The 19,685-nt window shown below is 43.5% G+C and overlaps 1 protein-coding gene across 1 annotated transcript in view; it reads right to left on the bottom strand.

The window, feature by feature from the left end:
* Positions 1-201: 201 nt before the first annotated feature.
* Positions 202-19,685, bottom strand: part of AMOT (angiomotin) — a 33,791-nt gene continuing 14,307 nt past the window's right edge. Inside the window, 7 exon segments of the mRNA XM_009487810.2 lie at positions 202-302; positions 1,340-1,564; positions 2,420-2,652; positions 3,331-3,453; positions 5,526-5,716; positions 7,527-7,676; positions 18,135-18,280. Of these exon segments, the coding sequence (XP_009486085.2) occupies positions 202-302; positions 1,340-1,564; positions 2,420-2,652; positions 3,331-3,453; positions 5,526-5,716; positions 7,527-7,676; positions 18,135-18,280 (1,169 nt within the window).

Below are 19,685 nucleotides of genomic sequence, written 5' to 3'. Positions count from 1 at the left end.
CTTTCAAAGAACAAGTGTTACGGGTTTTTTATAATTTAGAACAAATGATAAATTAACCTGTCCATACTTTTGAGACATAATATACAAGAGCAAAGAGCTGAGTGTTCTTTTATTACTCAGGTACTACAATTTTTTCCCAATAAAAATGTCTTTTAAAAAATTCTTGCTACTGTAGCCCAGCTCAGATCCTGGTACAGCCTTTCAGATGAGGTATTCTACCATCTCTCCATCTGGGAGGTCCTGCCCCATGGTCTGAACAGGGGCTTTTCTCTCAAGAGTGCTGGAGTGGAAGAGTGGCCCATCTATGTGATGAGGAAAAACAAGAGACAGACAATCAGAGCTGTAACTTCAATGAGGTTAGAAAAATGACGTTAACATTTTAAAAGTCATCTTCTATCATTCGCCAAAAGACAGCTAACAACTCCTTATTTCATTTTAAAAATTTCAATTCTTCATGTATGTAGCCAGACAAATAAAGATATTTTATCACATTCCCTTTGGGTATCTCCCACTGATACACAATGGCATATAAAACTGGAGTGACTGCATTTAAACCAATGTAGTCAGTGTAGACTAGCTCCACAAAACCTGTTCCCCGGTCTCCCTCGATACCCATTAAATAGCAGAGCATGGGCAAGATGCACAGCAGACCAGCCAAATTCACTCTTCCATAAAGAACAACATAATTGTAACGCGCCTGTAAGTAGAAGAGGCAAGGTTGTGTAATCTGCATTGATTTGGCAGAGTGGGCTGGAAAATGAGCAGCTCTTGCCAGCTCGGAGCTCTGTGGGAAGCAAATTCAGCTTCTGTGACAGTCACTGTCAACTGGATCTACTTGTGCCAATGCTGAAGTTGGTCCTGAGACTGGGACAGTGCAATAACAAGATAGCTTTATCATGATAGTTACCTTTCCTTCCTCTTCCTCCCCCTTATCTGAGTCCGCTTTGCTTTGAATACCCACTAAAATGCCAGCATCTACAGCCTATTTTCACACGCTGTTTCAACCCTGCATGCTGCTCGCAATTTACTTCAGAGTAGACACTGACTCAGAGACTGTCCTGGGCTTTGCATATACCTGCTCCAATTCTTAAATCGCACTACACCTCTCTGCCCAGTGTGTCCATGCTTATGCTACCACTCTTAAGGCTTTTTTTCCTTCAGAGCATTTGAGACCCCTCAGAACATTGTCAGGCTGGCCTCTGAAACACATCTGTCCTCAGAAAAACTAAACCCAGTCTTCCTGAATGCAAAAAGGGACGGCAGGGCCTGCCGCACAGCGCACAACTGACGGCGAGTCAGTGGCAAGGGCCCCTCTGGGAGAGCAGCTGAGCTTTGTTACCTGTTTTGTCTGCACTGTAGGCCAGGTTGGTACTGGGGAGTCGTCCTGGTGTGGGAGCTGCAGTGGAAGGTGCAGCTTTGCTTTGTTCGTTCCCCCGGTCAGTCTGGGTGCTGCAGTCTCTGCTGCCTGTTTTCGAGTGGGCTGACAGCAACGGTGTGGAAGGAAGGACAGGAGAGGGGGTGGAGGGAATGGATTCGGAGCGATATTCTGTTCCCAGCAGAACACCTTTGTAGAAAAAGGGAAGGAAATTTCACAGTCCCAGAAAACTAACTGGTATCAGTTCTGCACCCCTCTGTAGGACCTGCTCTAGGATCTTGAAAGCGCTCTGTGCTTCAGCAGACAGCATTAATTTACCTTTCTATAGCACCTTTCACCACTGAAGTACCCAAAGAACAGCGGTATCCTCATGTTGCTGCATGCAAAGATATGCAAGTGGCCACTAACACCTTACCTCCCTGTCTCTAAGCAGTGGCCCGTCTAGGGCAGGGTAAATCTGCAAACTCTGAAATCAGCTGCAACAGATTCTCATTTACATTTCAGGGTCTTTTAGTCTCATATGGAGGGAATTTGGGTCTAACTTCCCCGCAGAAAAAGAAGAAAAAAATAATCTAAGATTTGCTTTGTTACAACTCATTTTTCTCTGAACAATGGTGTTGGGCCATTCCAGACAGGAGTCACGTTAGTGCAGGCACAACACTACAGGGTAGCAATCCTGGTTAGTATCTCTGCTCCCATTCAAGGAGACTTTACACCTTCAGACAGTTGTAACAACCCAGCTGAAAGCAAGTGCTTGGGAACTCTGAAAACTGTATCTCAAATATCCCTGAAGTCAGGTACCAAATTGGGAATAAAGGCTTACATATCTTAATGACAGAGCCTGGACATCAGAAGTGACTATTTCCCAAAAGCGATAAAACGAGCCGTTGTTCCAAATGTGTTCCATCTTGCTTGCAGTCAGCTTTACCGCACGCGAGGCCAGCTGATCTGTCTGTCCAACACACCTTCTTCCTTCTGCTGCTCCTGCCTCCCTGCTAAGCAGCGACTCGCATGTCTGAATTGCCACTGTTACTTAAAACTTACCGAGGCTGCCTTTCCAGCTCTTGTCCTCCCTCTTCTCCTCCAGGATGGGAGTGCTGCTCAGTGTCGACGAGTGGGACAGCAAGCCCGAGCCAGCGTTCGAAATGGACATCAGCGACTTGGCAGGTCTCATTGAGGAGAGCTGGTCTGTCTTACCAGGCTCCTTCCGGGAGCGCTGCTGCAGGACTTTGATCATGGCATCCTTCTCAATGATCTGAGCATGCAGAGTCTTAATCCTTTTTGAGAAGCACAAAGAAGAACAATGTACTTGTACTCCTGTCTCCTTGGACTGAGGCCTCAGTGCCCCCATGGCTGTGACTAGGGCTCCCTTAGGCATTTGGGGAGGCAGAGAGAGGATGCCAGTGAGCTTATTGCCCTGAATACTGCCTGATCATGGGCCCACCAGAGCAAATCATGCCTGAGACTTCCTGTATGCATGCAGGAGAGAACGGCACCGAGATACCCACCCACCTTTGGCTACTGGAACCTGCCCTAAACAGCCATGGAAGGGGCTTTGAGGCAAAGCTGATAGTTATGGGCAGGACACGAGACCAACAGAAAGAAGAGGATTAACACACTTTGGGGAGTCTGCGCTGGACCTAACCCCAGGGAAAACAGTTCTGTGAGACTGTTAGTAGGTGGCTGGAGCCTGGGGTGTGATGAAGATGCCCTGAAGAGAGAAGAACAAGCTAGATGCAAAAAATCTAAGACAAGACTTTTTGGCATTAGCCCTCAGTATCAAGACAGGTTTTGGATTGCTATGTAGATAATTCCTTGGCCAAATGAGCATCTGGCATCCTACATTGTTGCTATTGGTGAAGACACAAGAATTTCTGGTTCTGAGGCATCTACCCAGACAATTAATTTAAAATCCCTATCCTAAAGAAGCCAGATAGGACCAAACTGCATTTTACCTTCCCTCCATGTCGAGACACCTCCTGTTGGCAAGCAGGATCTCCTCCTCCTCCTTCTGAATGCGAGCTTCCAGCGAGGTGTCATAGCTAGGGTTAGGTGAGTGGCTGATCACTGTCGTGTCCCTGAGAACAAGCAGTAGAGCAGATGAAGGACCTGCTAAGTTTCCTGCACTCCTCCCAGCAGCACAAAATTATTGCTCAAAAATAACAAACAAGAACATCCACTTTTTTTCAGTTTAGGTTGGCTCAGTGTCTTCCAAAAATCCAATTCCCAGTCCTAATGAAAGCAGGATTACAAAAATATGCAAGTCATTACAACAATAGTCAATCTGCCGTCCACCTCGGGCCAGTCTATAATCGAACTGATTCACTGTACTGCTGTAAACTGATCGATGAGGCAAATCCAAGGACATGGGGAGGGAGAAGGATGGTATAAAACACTTGGCACTTTTCTTCAATTGAAACAGCACAAACTTTGCTTCACATATAAATTGTTTTCCAAAACATAATGAGTATTTCATTCTACTTGTGGCTGTTCAGTCAGAACAAAGTCGCTGTGCTACGCTCTGTATCAATGTATGACAAAACATTAAGAGCATGTTACTGACATAGCTATGCATCAACATAATTAGAAAAAAACAAACACACAAAAAAATTTGGAGTTACCAAGAGCTCCCATTCACTGTAGTAAGAAATCTGTTCTCTCAGACCCAGCATGTCTAAGAACTGTCTGGTAAATGTACCTTTAACTCTGCAAAAGTTCAGATCAGGAGCAGCAAAGCACCAATGTGAAGGGCATAAGAAGGTCATTCATCAAAGAAACCTAACCTGACCCAGATTCCTGCCTGTGCTGTAAAGCATCCTTCCTGCAACCTCAACTTCCTAAGGGATGCTTTTTCCACCATCAAAGAAAATGGGAGGAAATCTGTGCACAGTGTAGACAAGGTTGCCATCCCTCAAAGCCTATATTTTTGAAGGAGATACTATAGGTGCCAATTGCATATAAACTTGCAGAAGTATTGACACTAATGGAATACTCTCTTTTAGGGGAGAAGCAGCTAGAAGGAAATGGAAAAACAGGGGTTGGCTCTTTCCTGACTGGAAGGCATTCTTGTTCGTTTAACAAAACCTGAACAGGCCTAACACATCCCCTCTCATTCCATGATAAACAATAGACCAGACTGCTACTTATCAGTGCAAGCTGAAAATATAACACGGCCTCTAAAGACAAGCAGGAGCAAGAGCCTTTAGAGAATCTCTGGGGAGGCAGAAAACAGTGCACAAGAAGCATCAATACCCTAAAATAACAGCCTGCTTCTGGAGCAAGATAAGATAAGTCTTTAAACACTAGCACAAAGATCTGCAACTTTACCCATGTAGTTCTAGTACGATCTTACGAGCTAGGAAGCCAGTTACAGTAACACCCTTATTTGAATCTGGTTCATGAAACAATCTAAAATAAAATCTGCCATCAAGAACTAGAAACTAGCAAGCAAGGAAATTATATGTAAGCAATACCTAATGCTAAAGAGTTGCACTCCAATAACAGCTCTTGTTTACCAACTAGCTGAAGCACTTGGGCCTATTTACAGCCATAACAAGCGTTTCTGTACAGCTGTCTTGGAATGTGAGCTTGTTACCAAATTTCAGACACCCTTCCCACCCCCACAAGCAGTGCTCTCCATACACAGCAGAATGTTTTGAGCAGAATTTCCTAGTAGATGTTTCTGGTTAGTAACCATGTTGAGGACAATACCACAAAGTAATTTGCAGAAACATGCTGGAGAACAAGCAAGCCATTCAGAGTGAATGATGTGAATCACCAAGCTTACCCCATCTCACATGACTTCAGCGAGGATTGATTCCTGTTTAAAAAAAATAAAACCCCCAAACCCTTCTCATACACCTATTTTTGAATCAACAGCTTCTAGGAATGGCTCAGAACAATTCTAGTCTGGGAAACGGCTCCTGCATGCGAAGGAATCTTCTCCTGGAAAAAAGTTTCTAATTGTTGGCAATTACACAGCTCCCAGGAAAAGCAGCCAAGCTCCACTTGCATGCAGAAGTCTGAGAAGCTGTTCAGACCACAAGGCGAGGTATCATGGTAGGGTGGTATGACCACATTCCTTGGTGGGGAATATGACATTCAACTGGAAAAAGAAAATAATCCCTGTATTATGAAAAGTCGCATTTACCTCTGAGCAGCCACAGTTGCAGCTGCATCCAAAGCAAACTGTCTCATCACACTCTCCTCCAGGTACTTCTGTTCCCACTTGGTCATGTCAGCTTCCAGAGCAAGAATCCTTTCCTCCTTCTCACGCAGGAGTTCCATAAGCGCCGTGGCGTTGTACTCGGAGACGTTGGCAGCCTGAGATGTACCCTGACGCTGATTTCCAAAAGCAGGGAAAAGAAAAAAAAAAAAAAAAGAAGTCTCAGGATGTGTCTGTAAGGCTCAGGGTTGGTTTGTTTGCTTTTTGTCTGAAGGACAGAGGCTGGTCCAGAGCAGCACTGGCCTGACACAAGAACTCCCCCGAGTGAAAGGCAGAGGCCTCTGCCACATTGGGCAGCTAGGTGATGGTACCCGTCTCCTCTAGAGCTCAGTCTGAAACATCTGCAGGGGCAGTTCAGCCTCACTCTGTCAAAACCAGGAAACAAGCTCATATAATGCAAGAAAGGCTCCTTCTGTTTTCCAAATGTTGAAGCTCAAAAGTCATAAAACATCAAGCACTGCTCCCAAGAAAGACAGCTTAACTCACAGCACCCATGCTAGAGTGCTTCCTGGTGCCATTCCAGAGCCCGTCAATACTAACAAGCAAGTATCTGAGATGGAAAATATTCCTCCTAAGGCCTTTTTCCATGTGCAAAGCCCCACATGTGCATCCAAGACCTAGATCACGCTACTCAGGTCTGATGTCTACAGCCCATCCATAACGCCTAAAGTAACACAGACTTACTTCCAACACCATTCCAGCAAAACACTAACTAGTATACAAGAGTTATCACACCCTTAAAAAAAATACATCCAAAATATTTTTAAAGGATTTGGTTATTAAATCAATATGATCAGTGTATACCTGTGGAGTAAGTAGCTGGGGATTAAAAATAATTCAGTTCTAAAGCAAGATTTGGAAGACAGGCAGTGTTCCCTTTCAGAACAAGAAAGAGTGGAGATTTGCTGAGCTAACAGTTCAACGGACAAAAGGCATAGTTTTATATGGAAGTCTCATCTGGGATTGGAAGGATATTTGACTTAAACAAAAAAAAAATAGTTTAAAAGAAAAGAAATTGTGCAGACAAGCTATTTTATGTTCGGCTCAAAATTCTTAACCATGACAAGAAAGCTGTTTCTTTGTGTTGACTCAGGTGCAATGTCAAAAATTGTGGGGTTCAGAGTACCTCATCTTCCAAAGGTAACACAGAAAAGGTCATCAAATTACTGTAACTCCTACTAAAACCAACACAAAAATAAAAGTAAGATTTAAATATCTGTTCCTATGCAGAGGTGGAAGTTGGGGGATAAACGTAACCTGAAACTAAATGTGATTTAGAACACAGGCCTGCATCCTATTTCCAGTAAAATTTACAAACCTGACAGTTCACCTATGTTTGACATAAGTTGAAATAAACCCAAAACTTCACATCCAATTAATAAGACCACTGCACAATCTACTTCTCATTCATTTTTTTCACTGAAAAAGACTCATGTTACAATCATAAGAATATACTCTGTGTGAAGCTCCCATCTGTTTCCATCAACTGCATTTATAGAATTGGTTTTGCTGGTTTGGTTTGGTTTTTTTAAAATGCAAAAGCTTTTTGAAGGGCCTCTTTTCAGGCCAGCTGTTAATGAATTTTTGTATAAAATGTCAAACTGTGAACCATATTTTTAAAATAATTTAAAAGTATATATAACTAGGGTACTTAAAGATAGAACACCATCTAGCTATATGGCTATGTCTGAATCTTGTCACGTGATGGATCCCCTATTGCTCTCTTATCTAAATTTTCTGGTTGGAATGGAAGAATTAAATCAAGTAAAAAACAATACAAGGGCCAGCAAATCCATGATTATAGCTACTAAAAGAAAAATGTGTTAATTTTACAAGATGGAAAAAACCACTGCCCTTATGTGTGGTGTAGGGTATAGCGTACAAGCCTACAAGAAGCGTAGTACGGCACAGGGAAACAGCAGGTACCTGCTGCATCCGGAGAGATTCCAGTTCTCTCTCGAGCCGGGTCCGCAGCCTATGTTCCAGCTGTTCCCGTTTCTCACACGCTGCCTGCAGCTGAACCAAGGCCTGCTGCATCTTCTCCACCTTCTCAACATAGACCTGCTTCTTTTTGAGCTGAAACAAAGGAAGAAAATGCAACGTAAGTTAAATAATGAGAACGAGTGAGTGAACTTCTGGCTTTGTACATGTTGCAGAGCACAGAAACACCAGCCGGGAAGAACACGTCCAGCTGACTGCTGTTGGTGTGCCTCAGACGCCTACTCTGGACTTGACATCAGGAGGTTGCAGGTCTTTCCTGTCTCTGCTTTCCTGCTAGGTGTATTTGTTCTTTTTGTCCTCAGCGACCCCATGGCAATGATGGGGAAACTGAGGTAATTATCTGTTGCAAATGATTGAGAGCAGCGATGGGCTAGAAGGGGCATCTGGGTTCGTAATAGAGAGCGTTTAAGTGACACAGCACACGTTACCGAGGTAACTGTAGCAAAGACAGCATTTAGAGCTGGTCCACAGGTTGGGAACGCTTTTCAGTGCAATACTGAAAATTGATGGCAGTGTTTTTATGAGATTAAGCAGAAACAGAATCAAAACTTGCAGGATCCTATTCCAGTCCCATAACAATAAAATAATGAATAGGATGAAAGCATACACTAGACATGGCCTGTGCTCTCTCCACGCTGCAGCCAGCTTTATTCTAGCAGTCTGGACATTCACCTCGGTCATCGTGGCCCAGTGCGACCCGAGAGGTCCTGCTCCGTTCCTTGCCCCTGCCCTTCTGTCCTCCTCCATCATTCATCCTGCAAACCAAGCTGCTATCCTGTCTCACGATAAGCCATGAAAACTACCATGCTGAGACCCCCGATAACTGTCTTAGCAAGGTTAATCCACAGTTCAGGCAGAATAAAACCAAACTAAAATATGAATTTAAAAAAAGAATAAAACACACCCAGGGCCCAGCTCTATTCTAATATATAAAATACTGCACACCTACGGACATAATTTTCTGTTAAGGAAAAGACTAACAATCACAATTAGCTGGCCTTCTGCAGCAAATCTGGGGCACTGCGTTTTTAGCTATGACTGTCATAAACCCTGAAATATGAAAACAGCAGGAAGAAGGCAACTTTTCCCAACAGTCAGAGCCAAATTCTAGAGAAGCACCACAATGCAAAACACAGACTCCCTTATGTGAGTTCAAAGAGCTACTCTACAGCTTCATGGAAGAAAAGTCCACTGAGGGATATTAAAGACAAAAGACACCACTTTTGGCTCAGGAAGTCCTTCTTGGAAGCGGAAAGTATTTTGGGAAAGTATCGCTGTTTGTTGGCCCCATTCTGATAGTGTTCCCTTGGAATCGCTGTAAGTTTCGGTGGAGACATGATTCTAGGCTTGCTGGGCTTTGATCTGAACAACATGAGCCGTTCTTACATCGCACCGTCCTTCCGAAAAGGTCTTATCATGTGTTTCTTCAAAATTTTCCCTTTTCACACTCCTGTTCCTTGAGGCAATCCAGAGACTGCAACGTGAATAGCAGAGAGAGAAAAATCTCCAAACACTATTAATCCCAGACATGGTATCTTTTTCTTCTCTTCATCAAGTCAGCAGGCATCTAATCTCACAGCATGAATGTTGCTGCCCTAGAGGATTTTCCCCAAACAAGTATTTTATAATAAAAGTTACAATAGAGAGTAAGCCAGCCAAAGGCCTTCCCATCAGTGCATGTACAGTAGAAAGGTATTTTTATTCTTTGATTGCTCAAGATTTCAAGCTTGTTTGGAATGGGAGGGACAAGAACATTTTAATACAACTTGATATTCCACTGCTGCTCTGCAGAAAATCAACAAAAATGTTACACTTAATAGATCTTTTCATTCCAGATCATAGTGCTTAATAACACTGATTTAAGCTTTCGCAGACTTCAATAAAGTGTATATTAATGCACTAGTTTTACACTGAGATTAACAGCAGCAACTAGTAGCTATGTAACCAGCCAAAAATGATAAACTATGAGTCAGCAGCAGAACCTAGAAATGGAGAGCACCCAATATCTCGGTTTTGCATATGAGCTTACTGACCTGGACAAGAGTAAGGAACAACCTAATAAACTTGCTAACAGTGAAATATCATGCGTCGTGCTGAATAATGATCTCTTGAAGATCACCTCTCCTCCCCCACTCTTCTATATAAAAAGTTAAGGAAGGAAGGACAGACATTCGGTCTCTTATTACACAAAGCATTTAAATTTCTGAAAAGCTTTTTAACACACAGGTAAAATTCTCCTTGCAAAAGGTAGCCGCTGACAACATTTTACTAGTTTCATAATTAATAAACCCGAGTATGCATATGTGTGGATTAACGCTTTGGCCTGCATTCAAAGAATACCAAGAGCCCAGCCAAAAAAGAATTGGGACACAGAAATTCCACTGAAACGTTCGCTTTGAAAGTGCTCCCATCAGCCAAACCTGCAGGTGAAACGTTGCAACAGAAGCTGTTGCCCAACTTAACCAGCACTGCCTGCACATGCCTAGCTCATGTACCAGTCCTAAAGCACAGGCACGGCTTGTTCAGTGGCTTTTCATAAAGACAACTTTTTTTTCCCCCTCACAAAATACACTTCATCTTCCAGCATCAGGAAGAATTAGGAATGTTAGAAAATTTGGGGTTTGTGTCTGTATTTTTTTTAAGGGCTTAAACCCAGAATTAATTCAGGAGTCCTTCAAATCATTTTCAGTTTTTTGGACCACAGATGCTCAGTAAGCTTTAAGGCATGTATGGGCTCCAGACAACTCAGCTTTCCTAATATGTCTTTTGACACAATTATCTTTTATATACAAGATTGTTTCACTTCATGCACTCGCTGCACTCAGGCAACCCACTGCATATTCCGGCAGGTCACTCATTTCCAGCTCTGCCATCTCTGCTACTGCGAGTGTTTGTGACAAACAATTTACCTTTCTGTGAAAAAGGATTCTCCAGGAGTGGTAGTAGTGAAGTCTAATTTTTTTTTTTTTTTTTTTTTTTTTTAAAATCTTTCTGACTGGATCTGTCCTCTCAACGTAAAGAGGATCAGGAATAATTCTTCCAAGCACAGAGGGATTTCATTACCATAAATTGGGAGTAGGATCATGTTTTCCTAAGACAGGAATTGGAAACGGAGTTTCCTGAGTATTGCCAGGGTGCTGCAGACATAAGTGAGATGAGAGGAAGAAAAAAAGGCAGCGTGCTGAGGCTTGCTCTTGGTCATTTGCCATGGATTCCCCACCCTCCCTCTTCCAGCAAAGAACCAAAACTGGCTGCTCAGTGCCAAGGGCCACAGTAACATCTACCATGGGGGAGATGGCATCAAAGGATGCTGGAATCCTCTTCTCTGCAACAGGCCTTGCAGTCAACACGTGCTCTAGATAAGAGTTCATTCCTGAAGCTTTAAAAGGATGCAGTCACTCCCTTCAGTATATAATTTTAAATAAATTTGACAAGATAGTAATTTTCCTTTTGATGGTACTGCATTTAACTAAGAAGCAAGCTCAGGCTCACATAATGTATTGTAACTGTTTTGCCTTGAAGGGTGCTCTGAAAATGCAGAGCATTTTACTCATAATAATATCTTTATTATAACACCTCTTTTAAGACGGTGAAATCTCAAATAACCTCAGTGCATGTCTGGAAGCACAGCAGAGCACTTCAGCATGACTGTATCTCTTCCCAGCATTTCCTACAGCACATGGCACAACTTTAATCGTGCGCATATCCTCTCCGGGTCAATCCCTGACTGCTTTGGAAAATGTCCTAACCAAGTATCAGAGGTCAGGCTTTAAGTCTATCAACAAGATTGTCTAATTAAACCATTGTAAACAAGAGCAATCACTCTCCAGTTCACATCCACTACGACGTTTAAGTAAATTCTGCAACAGGACTGAGGACAAGAAAAATAAAGGCGGCAAGGACTGGCTTGGGACTCTGCAGAAATCTAGTACGCAGAAGTGTGAATTGATGCAGGGAATACCCCTGAAAGATTCCCTGGCCTCCCAGTCAAGTATTTCTGTCTTTTTATTTCCTCTATCCCTTGTCAAGATTGCTTTCTGCAGTTGAGAGCCAGCTGGGAGAAGCAGGATACACTTGGGATTCGGATGCTTCATTGCTCACGAGAGTCTGGCTGACCTGAAGAGCAATCTGTTTCCAAGTTAGTCAGGAAGATTTACTGCCTGAAAATGTCTGCGCACCGATATCCCTGAACTGCAGGGCTTTCAGCAATCGAAAATGAATCAACTGCTCTAAACATACAGGGATGAAATGATTAAACAAATTCACTAAACCTAGAAAACTGAAACTAGTCCTCAGAATCTTTTCGCAGGAAAAAAAGACTTCCTAAGACAATGTAATGCCTGGCAGCAGGCAACCTGCTACAGAGAGCATTTGCATGGTCTAAAATCAACAGCCAAGGACAAAGCATTCCTGTAGGGAATAGGGACATTTGATTATTACTACAACTGCCCAGCAGAAAAGGGATTAACATTCTAAAAGCCAAACAAATCCTGTTCCTTCATTTGATTTAGGCTTCAAGAAACCATGCAATCTCTTTCAGGGATCCCAGGTCCTGGCAGAAGAAAGGCTCTGAAGAGGGCACAGGGGTTTCATGCACACAGCACGGGGAGCAGGGGCGTACAGGAATGAGGAATTTTCACTGTCAAATCACTAGAAGCAAGGGAAGTAGAGACGGAAACATCCTCCGGACTGGAGCTACCTCTGCAGGACAAACGCAGTCCTGGACATAGCAGGTGAGGGGGAAGGAAGGATCTTCTTTTGTACAGAGATTCATCGCTTCCAGATGCGTTACTCAGCAAAGAGTTTTTCTGGGGAAGAAGAGAAGACTTCCTGCATAGCTAGCAATGATTCAGAAACCCTCCCAGGCATTTTGACAAACCCAGCCATTATCTTCTTCATCTTGGACAGCTCCTATTTCAGCAAATTGGTAACACTCGTCAGCATCTGCTTGTCTCCCACCCACTATTTCTGATGTCTTCATAGTCCTTTGTTTAATATATTCAGGGTGTTTTCATTACATTCTGGGTTTATCCTAAAGCTGAATCCATTCAGATGCAGCTGAAAATGTGTTTCCCCATAAGAATTTGTCTACTATGGCAGAAATGTAGTAGGAAAAAAAAAAAAAAAAAAAGACAGCCAGCACGTTTAAACCACCTCTCCCTCTTGCAGTTGGAATATGTTCCTCTAGGATGCCTTTGAACCTTCAGTTTGTTTGAATTCAGGCCCCATAAGGCGCCACTGGCCTCAGCAAGAACTCAGGCTGAAGCAATTTGGTAACACTATCTTGCTGGGGAATAGCGTTTGTTGCATGGGAATGTCATAACGTTGTCTCTCCGTTTGTTTGCGTTAAAATAAGTTATAACTCTCAAAGCCACCTCTGGAAAATTACTAACAAGGCAGAGTATGAGAGGTAGCGACACGGCAATAAAAAGCCAGTTCTGCATCGTTACAAGAATGCAGGTCATTAAAGACACACACACATACTAGTTACAGGGAAGAGAGGGAGTTTTCTCTCCTCTCCACCCTACCCATCCATGAACGAGAAGCCATCCAAAAAGCATCCCCTTTAAAAGCATCTCTGTCCTGAAAGGAGCAGTTATGTAGCTCTGAGAATCTAAGCATTTAAGTGAGACAAAGCTGTGGAGACTAGGAATATCTTTTTATAGACCCAGAGAAGTGACTGGAAAAAACCAGAGACGCCTTCAAGCACACAAACTCTCCTTTGGGTCTCTTCCCTACAAGCCAGAGCTCTGTTCTGAAAGTATCTCAGACACAGCATATAAAGTACAATAGATGTCATTTGGAAATGAACGTTTTTACATTTCCCCACAGACAGAACCCTCAGTGTTATCAGAAATAGTGTGCTATTTCTCTCCACAATAGCTGAGTGGGAAATGAATATAACATCTTAGCTCTGATATCTGGTTTATGTTCAATTCTGGTGGCTGAAAGATCTTATAGCTTCTAGATACAAGGCACTTCTAGAAAAGATATTTCATTCAAACATCTTCCCTTCCCCGAATCTGCACCCATTAGAGAGGATGTCTGGCTTCTCTTTCCGCTGCAAGGTGTGTGCATGAGGATGGCAAAGAGTAGATATTTCTATCTTCTTGGTGGTAGTCACTATTTTTCAAAGCTGTCTCCTTCAGGCACTCATTAAAACAGTGGCTTGTAAAGTGGTGGAGCAAAGGAGTACAAGTTACACTACTATAAAAAAAACCCAACTTTTTAAGTTGAAGTGTGGTCTTCCATGGTATGAATTAACCAGGGTGAGCAGAAATGACCAAGTTCAATAAAAGTTCTGGAAATTGCTTTTTTTTTAAAAAAGTGTAAAACCAGTAGCAATTGTACCCTCTACATCCAGCAGTTGCGGTTAGATAAAGTATTTGGCATCAAACTCCCTCCTGCAATATTACAAGCCTGGTAAGGACTCACAATAAGCCAGCGTTTACCCAGAGTCGCAGGCTGGTCACGATGGTCCTTTCTGTAAATCCAGCAACATTTCCTTTGGCCCAGAGTAAAGCAAAGTTTAACCATCTGCTGTGTTTGCTAAAGGCTCTCAAGGTGTATGCTAGCAGATGTTGGTGAAAGCATGGTAACAGGACTGTTTTAAAAGCTCACACACACAGGCCATCTGTGACCATCTACCAGCTACCCACCTGCTGCACACTGCAGCCGTTCAAATGTTGACATCAAAATTGAGACCGTCATGGCAATCCCTGCTCCAAAATGAGAATGTTTCATTGCTTTAGCTGCAAATATTATCACTGACAATTTCTGACTGTGATATATGTTTTTAAGGCAACATGCATTTTATTTCAAATGTATTCAATTTATCTCAAATTTATTGCACGTAATGAAAATAATCTGAAAAACCAGACTAATACTTCACTAGAAACAGTTTTAATAAGCTGCTGACTTATGCATAACTGTGGAACATCTAAAGGGAAGTATGAAAATGGACAAGTGAAAATAGGGGTTAATTACTGGGTATCTTTATGTATAGTAGAGAAGCAGTAAAGTTTAAATATTGCATATAAACCATATATATACTTAGCAAGTCTGTTTGTAGACATATTTAAGTTTGTTTTAAATACCCATGATCACTCACCCTTTTCAGCGCTTTGCAGAAATAAACTCCACACTATCTAAAACTTTAATGGCAGCTTGTTCTAAATTTAAAGAGTCATTTCACCCCTGCTAACAGACCAGGGAAAGTATTCTGGGAATGCCTCCTTTTGCTTCCAACTGCTTCACACTGTACTTCGGTATCTCCAAGATCATTCCTTTCTCCATCACATTTAGCATCCCTTTATCTCTTCCTTCCCTCTAACCTGGATGCTAAAATGCAATATATATAAAAGCTCTCAAAGCTCCATAGGAGTAGACAAGTATCTACATTTTACAGCTGGGTGGTTTTGCCCAAACTGGCAATTCAGGCAAAGGATTTTAAAAAGAATCTGGACGTTCCAATTCCAATGCAACATTTAAATTCAGCTATAGTGATATATGGCTCATAGCTCTCATTAGAACAGAAATATTCTTTTTAGAAAGAATCTGGTGAATATAAGGCAGGGTAACTGCTTAATAGGAAGTCCAAATGGAAGGGGGCAGGGGGGAAAGAAGCTGAAAACTTACATTACAGGATACAACAACCGAAATATGCACACCCCCCTCAGGCCCTGAGCCAGAGTGGCTGCCAAACCTTAGCTAAGAAACTCCACCCTCTTCTGCAGGACTAGTTTGGAAATTCCTGACAATTACAGGGACTAGTAACTCAGATTAAAGTGGCAGGAATAAAAGAAGTAATTGACAAATTGTTCATGTATCTTGGTCACTGAATGTCATTAACTCAGGCCGACATTTACAGTCCCTTCTAAATGGTGCCCTGAGCACTGAACAGCTTGCTTGGCTGTCTTTCGGAAAGTTACCAAACAGCTTGGGGATTTGAGAAGTTCCCACAATTTAACACTAATGAGGCAACAAATGCTTTATAATCCTAAGTATTTCATTAAAAAGTGATTTGGGAAACCTGCAAAAGTGACTCTTTAGTCCTTCTGTTTCCCCTTATTCCCCCTCAACTCTAGGAAAAAGCAGAGTTAATTCCTGCTCCCTCACTGAGACGCTTCCATATTTATCTACAACAGGATGGGTGGCACTTCCTGTGCACCCTGGGATTCGAGCAAAGGTTGGATGCAAATGACCACAAGCCCTCATGCAATCAAGACCAGGGCATTTCGCTGTATATCAGCATATGTGTGGGTTTTAAGCTATCACGCAATCTAGCTCAGAGTTACTTAACTATTTTACTATTCTACCTAGGCAGAAATACTTTGCAACAGCACTGAACCCAATTCTTCCAGTAAAACAAGACATCTTTTGAGAAGAAAACATACAATTATTATTATCTAAAGGCTTCAACTTTACTGTGAGGGAGCCAATATTAGTGCCTACACAGAGGTTCAGCCTAGCCAAGTGCTGTGTGTGCTGGCTGACCGCAGCACCTCTAGACACGGTGACTCCAAGCATGTAAGCAGTTCCAGGGAAGCCACAAGGATGTCCTGTGTACTTAAAGTCAGTCGCACATCAGACTTTTAGTGTAATAAAGTGCTGAAATCTGAATGAAAGCCAAAGAGCTCCAATACATTGCAGAATCAAATGACAGAATAGTTTTAGAGCCAAAGAGAATCATGTCACGTTTAAATTACCCTATAAGCTAATGCTCCCTGTCCCCCTGAGCAACAAAGGTGCCAGGTTGATGCTGCAATTTCAGTGAAATCAATGGACTCGTCAACTCTGAGCAAGGCTGAATGTGGCCAGTGATATTTAAGTATTCCTCTGTTCTTCTTTTTTTAATATTATAATTTGTTCCTGGTTCCCCAGTGAGGGACCCCAGCCTGGCGATGCTCAGTGCTGTACAAATGAAAGCTCCCTGCCCTCAAAGCTCACAGCCTGGGTCTGGGACTGGAGACAACAGGCAGAAAGACACACGTAGACAGTCTCTGGGTTAGCATGACCAGTGGCCTAGCCCCTGCCAACCATGTTGTGAGCATCACAGCAAGGGATGCTTCCAAGTGGCCTTGCCAGTGTTTGCAGTGAAGGTGAGGACAGCCTGGGAGAAAGCACAGTAGTGCTTGTTTGGGGTGGGGAGAAAGGGGTGGGTGGAAATTGAGAAGGACAAAGGTAGAAGACATCCTCTTAGCAACAAGGGGAGAAGAAAAACAGGGTTGTGTAAACCATGAGGGGCCTGGAAAGCAAAAAGGAACTGCTTGAATTTGATGTGGTGGAGAAAGGGAAGCAAGGTGGAGAAAGGCTAATAAGGTGTGACAGCAGGTAACCCTGCAATAACATCCTGAATGAGCAGAGCAGATCCAGGAGGGGACAGATTGAGGGAGGGCTCCCATGAAGCTGAAGAAATTAAAAGAAAGGCACAGCAAGGGGCAAAAATTAAGGACCCCAGGGAAAGAAACAAAGGAAGAGCCAGGGGAAGGGCTACTGAGGCAAATACAGAGTTTAGAGAAGAGCAGGCGAAAATTAAGAAGGTGGCTACATCTGTACCTGGGAGAGGAGGAAGGCAGGCAAGATAAGGTAGGAGGATGTTCACTTTGTATTTGATCATTCCTCCTCTCTTGGCACAATGGCACCCTGAACAGAGAGACGAGTAGAAGGAGGCAAGGGGAGGGTTTGAGGAATGTCTCTGAAGACAGCAAGATGCAGGTGGATACAGGCACTGTATTCAACCGAGGGTGATGGTGAGTGCTAGTAGGCAGGAAGATGGCAGAATTGAAGGAGGAGAGAACAAATCTGCAGTGGAGGAAGTGTGCTTGGTCACGAGATTTCCTCCAGAGGCTCTCTATGGAGGAAGAGTAGGAATAAAGGAAGCAGAGGCTGGGATTGGAAAATGGAGCCTGAGAGGAAAGGAGTAGGCCGGAGGAAAGAGGACGGACACTGTGACGCAGAAGGGCAGCGAGGTGAGAGCCATGTGTGAGTGGCAGGGACAAGGCTACAACAGAAACTGCTGTGAAAGCTGCCCAGCTAAGCAGCTCAAATGCATTACCCCCTCTTGGGAGGAAAGGGAGAGAAAACAACCAAGGTCATGCCCAGCTTATTACGAATGCTGGGCACAGACGGTGATCTGCACTGTGCACCACGATATCCTGGTGTAAGTGGAACACCTGGCAAGGGGACAAGCTGCATTCATTTGATATTAGTTAAAAGTCCATCCAGATCTGAATTTCTGCCAAGTTCAGGAGGTTGCCAGGGCTGGGATTTCAGTTCTAGCCCACTTTTATCAGTTGAAACAAAAAGAAAACGAAACATGACTGCTTAGACGAAAGCACTTCCAAGGAAATACAGATTTGTGGCTTATCTGTGCGCAGTTCAGCGGTTTAGCTAATCAACACAAAGCTAAGCCGACCTAAATAGCTTTGAAGCAAGCAGATTTCCTTATAATTTGCACAGGACAAACTCCTTCCCACAGTCACTTCTACTGGAACCCAAGCTACCCTAATTTCTCTCTCCCAGCATCCTTACCTCCTCCTCCAGTTTCACCACCTTGGCCTGAGCATTGTTCAAGGCCTGGTCTCGGATCTCGATGTGTCTTCGCTGGTCCTCGTTGGTGGAGCGTGCAGCAGCAAGTTCTATTTCCAGTTTCTCTTTTTCCCGCTGCGTTTCCTTGTCTATCAAAACAAAATGAGAGTTATCAATGGACAGCATTCATCTCCACTCAGCTTTCCGGAGTCTTTCACTCCAGAGGTGAAGGGAAGATTGTACTGGAACTTCTCACAACAGAGAGAATGCAAATCTAGTGCTGAGGGCGTGGGGGGGAGAAAGTACATGACTTTCAAGGAAGAGGAGGACTTGTAACCCTGAAAAACAAGCATGGTACCTTCAAGTAACAATGTGCCACAATGCCAGTAAGAAGGAATAGATAGTGCATCACTCAGTACAGTTAGGTAATTTGCTCTGATTATGCAGATGGTTAGTGAAACTTGGCACCTCTTTACATCTGAGCTTTCAGCGGTGGAAAACAAACTGGGTAATTTTAATATCCCAGGCTGGGGAGAGGAGATGGCAGACTTCTGTGCCTGAAAAACTTGTGCTCCTTTTTTTCACACTGACCCCACAAACAGGAAGGCTGTTCTGCCTGGGGCAGCTGTCCTCCTGCTCAAAGTAACACCCGGTTGTCCCACTTTGCCAGCAGTACCATCAGAGGAGTCAGAAAACAAGTGAGCAATGAGAACTCCTCAGTCTGCCTCTACTGCCCTTAAAAATGACCCCCTGGGCCAGAACTGAGGCACGTGTATCTGTTCTGTCACTGCGCAAAGCGGACCTGCGGTTCACGAAAGCCTTTCGCCCAGCACTGAGAGTTCACGTCTGATGCTTTAAAGGCCCCCCAAGCACAGCAGCTGGTCCTTTTCTGCCGCTCTCCAGAAAGAGCTGCACCTAGTGGGAGCAGCTATGCTATGTGTTTCAGGAACAGGGCAAAATAAATAGGGTAAAATAATTGGAGACTGGAGAAATTATCACACAGGGGTGTAAAGCAAAGCCACAACACAGAGCTGATGTCCTCTGTATATGTTGTCATTCCCAGCTCAAGCCAACCAGCTACAATGATAACATTAACACACTTGCTGGATACATAACCACAGAATACTCCCCGGAGTGATCTACACCCAGCATTGATGACACCGGAGAAACTGCATTCCAGAAACCAATATCCCACGACAAAGGAATGAGGACAAGGAGTGGAAGGCTTGAAAAACAGGAACTAGATCCTGGGTGTTAGGGCAGACTGCATACGGAGTACACAGGCCCGTTTGTGCAAGCATGTGCATAACTATATTTACAGGACCACAATTATTCCCTTTCTTCTGCCAGCAGGGAGCCAGGAGCAAAGCTTTAGCAACACGGAGTGGCTAAAGATTCCCTTCTGCTAGGGAATCAACACAGCCTACACACAGGTTGCAAAACAAACCTGTCCACCAACAGCACCCAGAACTCTGCAGAGCAAACCCTGACTGCAACTCAGAGCTAGCCTGTGACATAATACACAAGGACAAAGGCTAATGTCACCACTTGCCT

Source organism: Pelecanus crispus, chromosome 13, assembly GCF_030463565.1.
Source record: "Pelecanus crispus isolate bPelCri1 chromosome 13, bPelCri1.pri, whole genome shotgun sequence".
Classification (NCBI taxonomy): Eukaryota; Metazoa; Chordata; class Aves; order Pelecaniformes; family Pelecanidae; genus Pelecanus; species Pelecanus crispus.
This window is presented reverse-complemented; position numbering and strand designations above follow the sequence as displayed.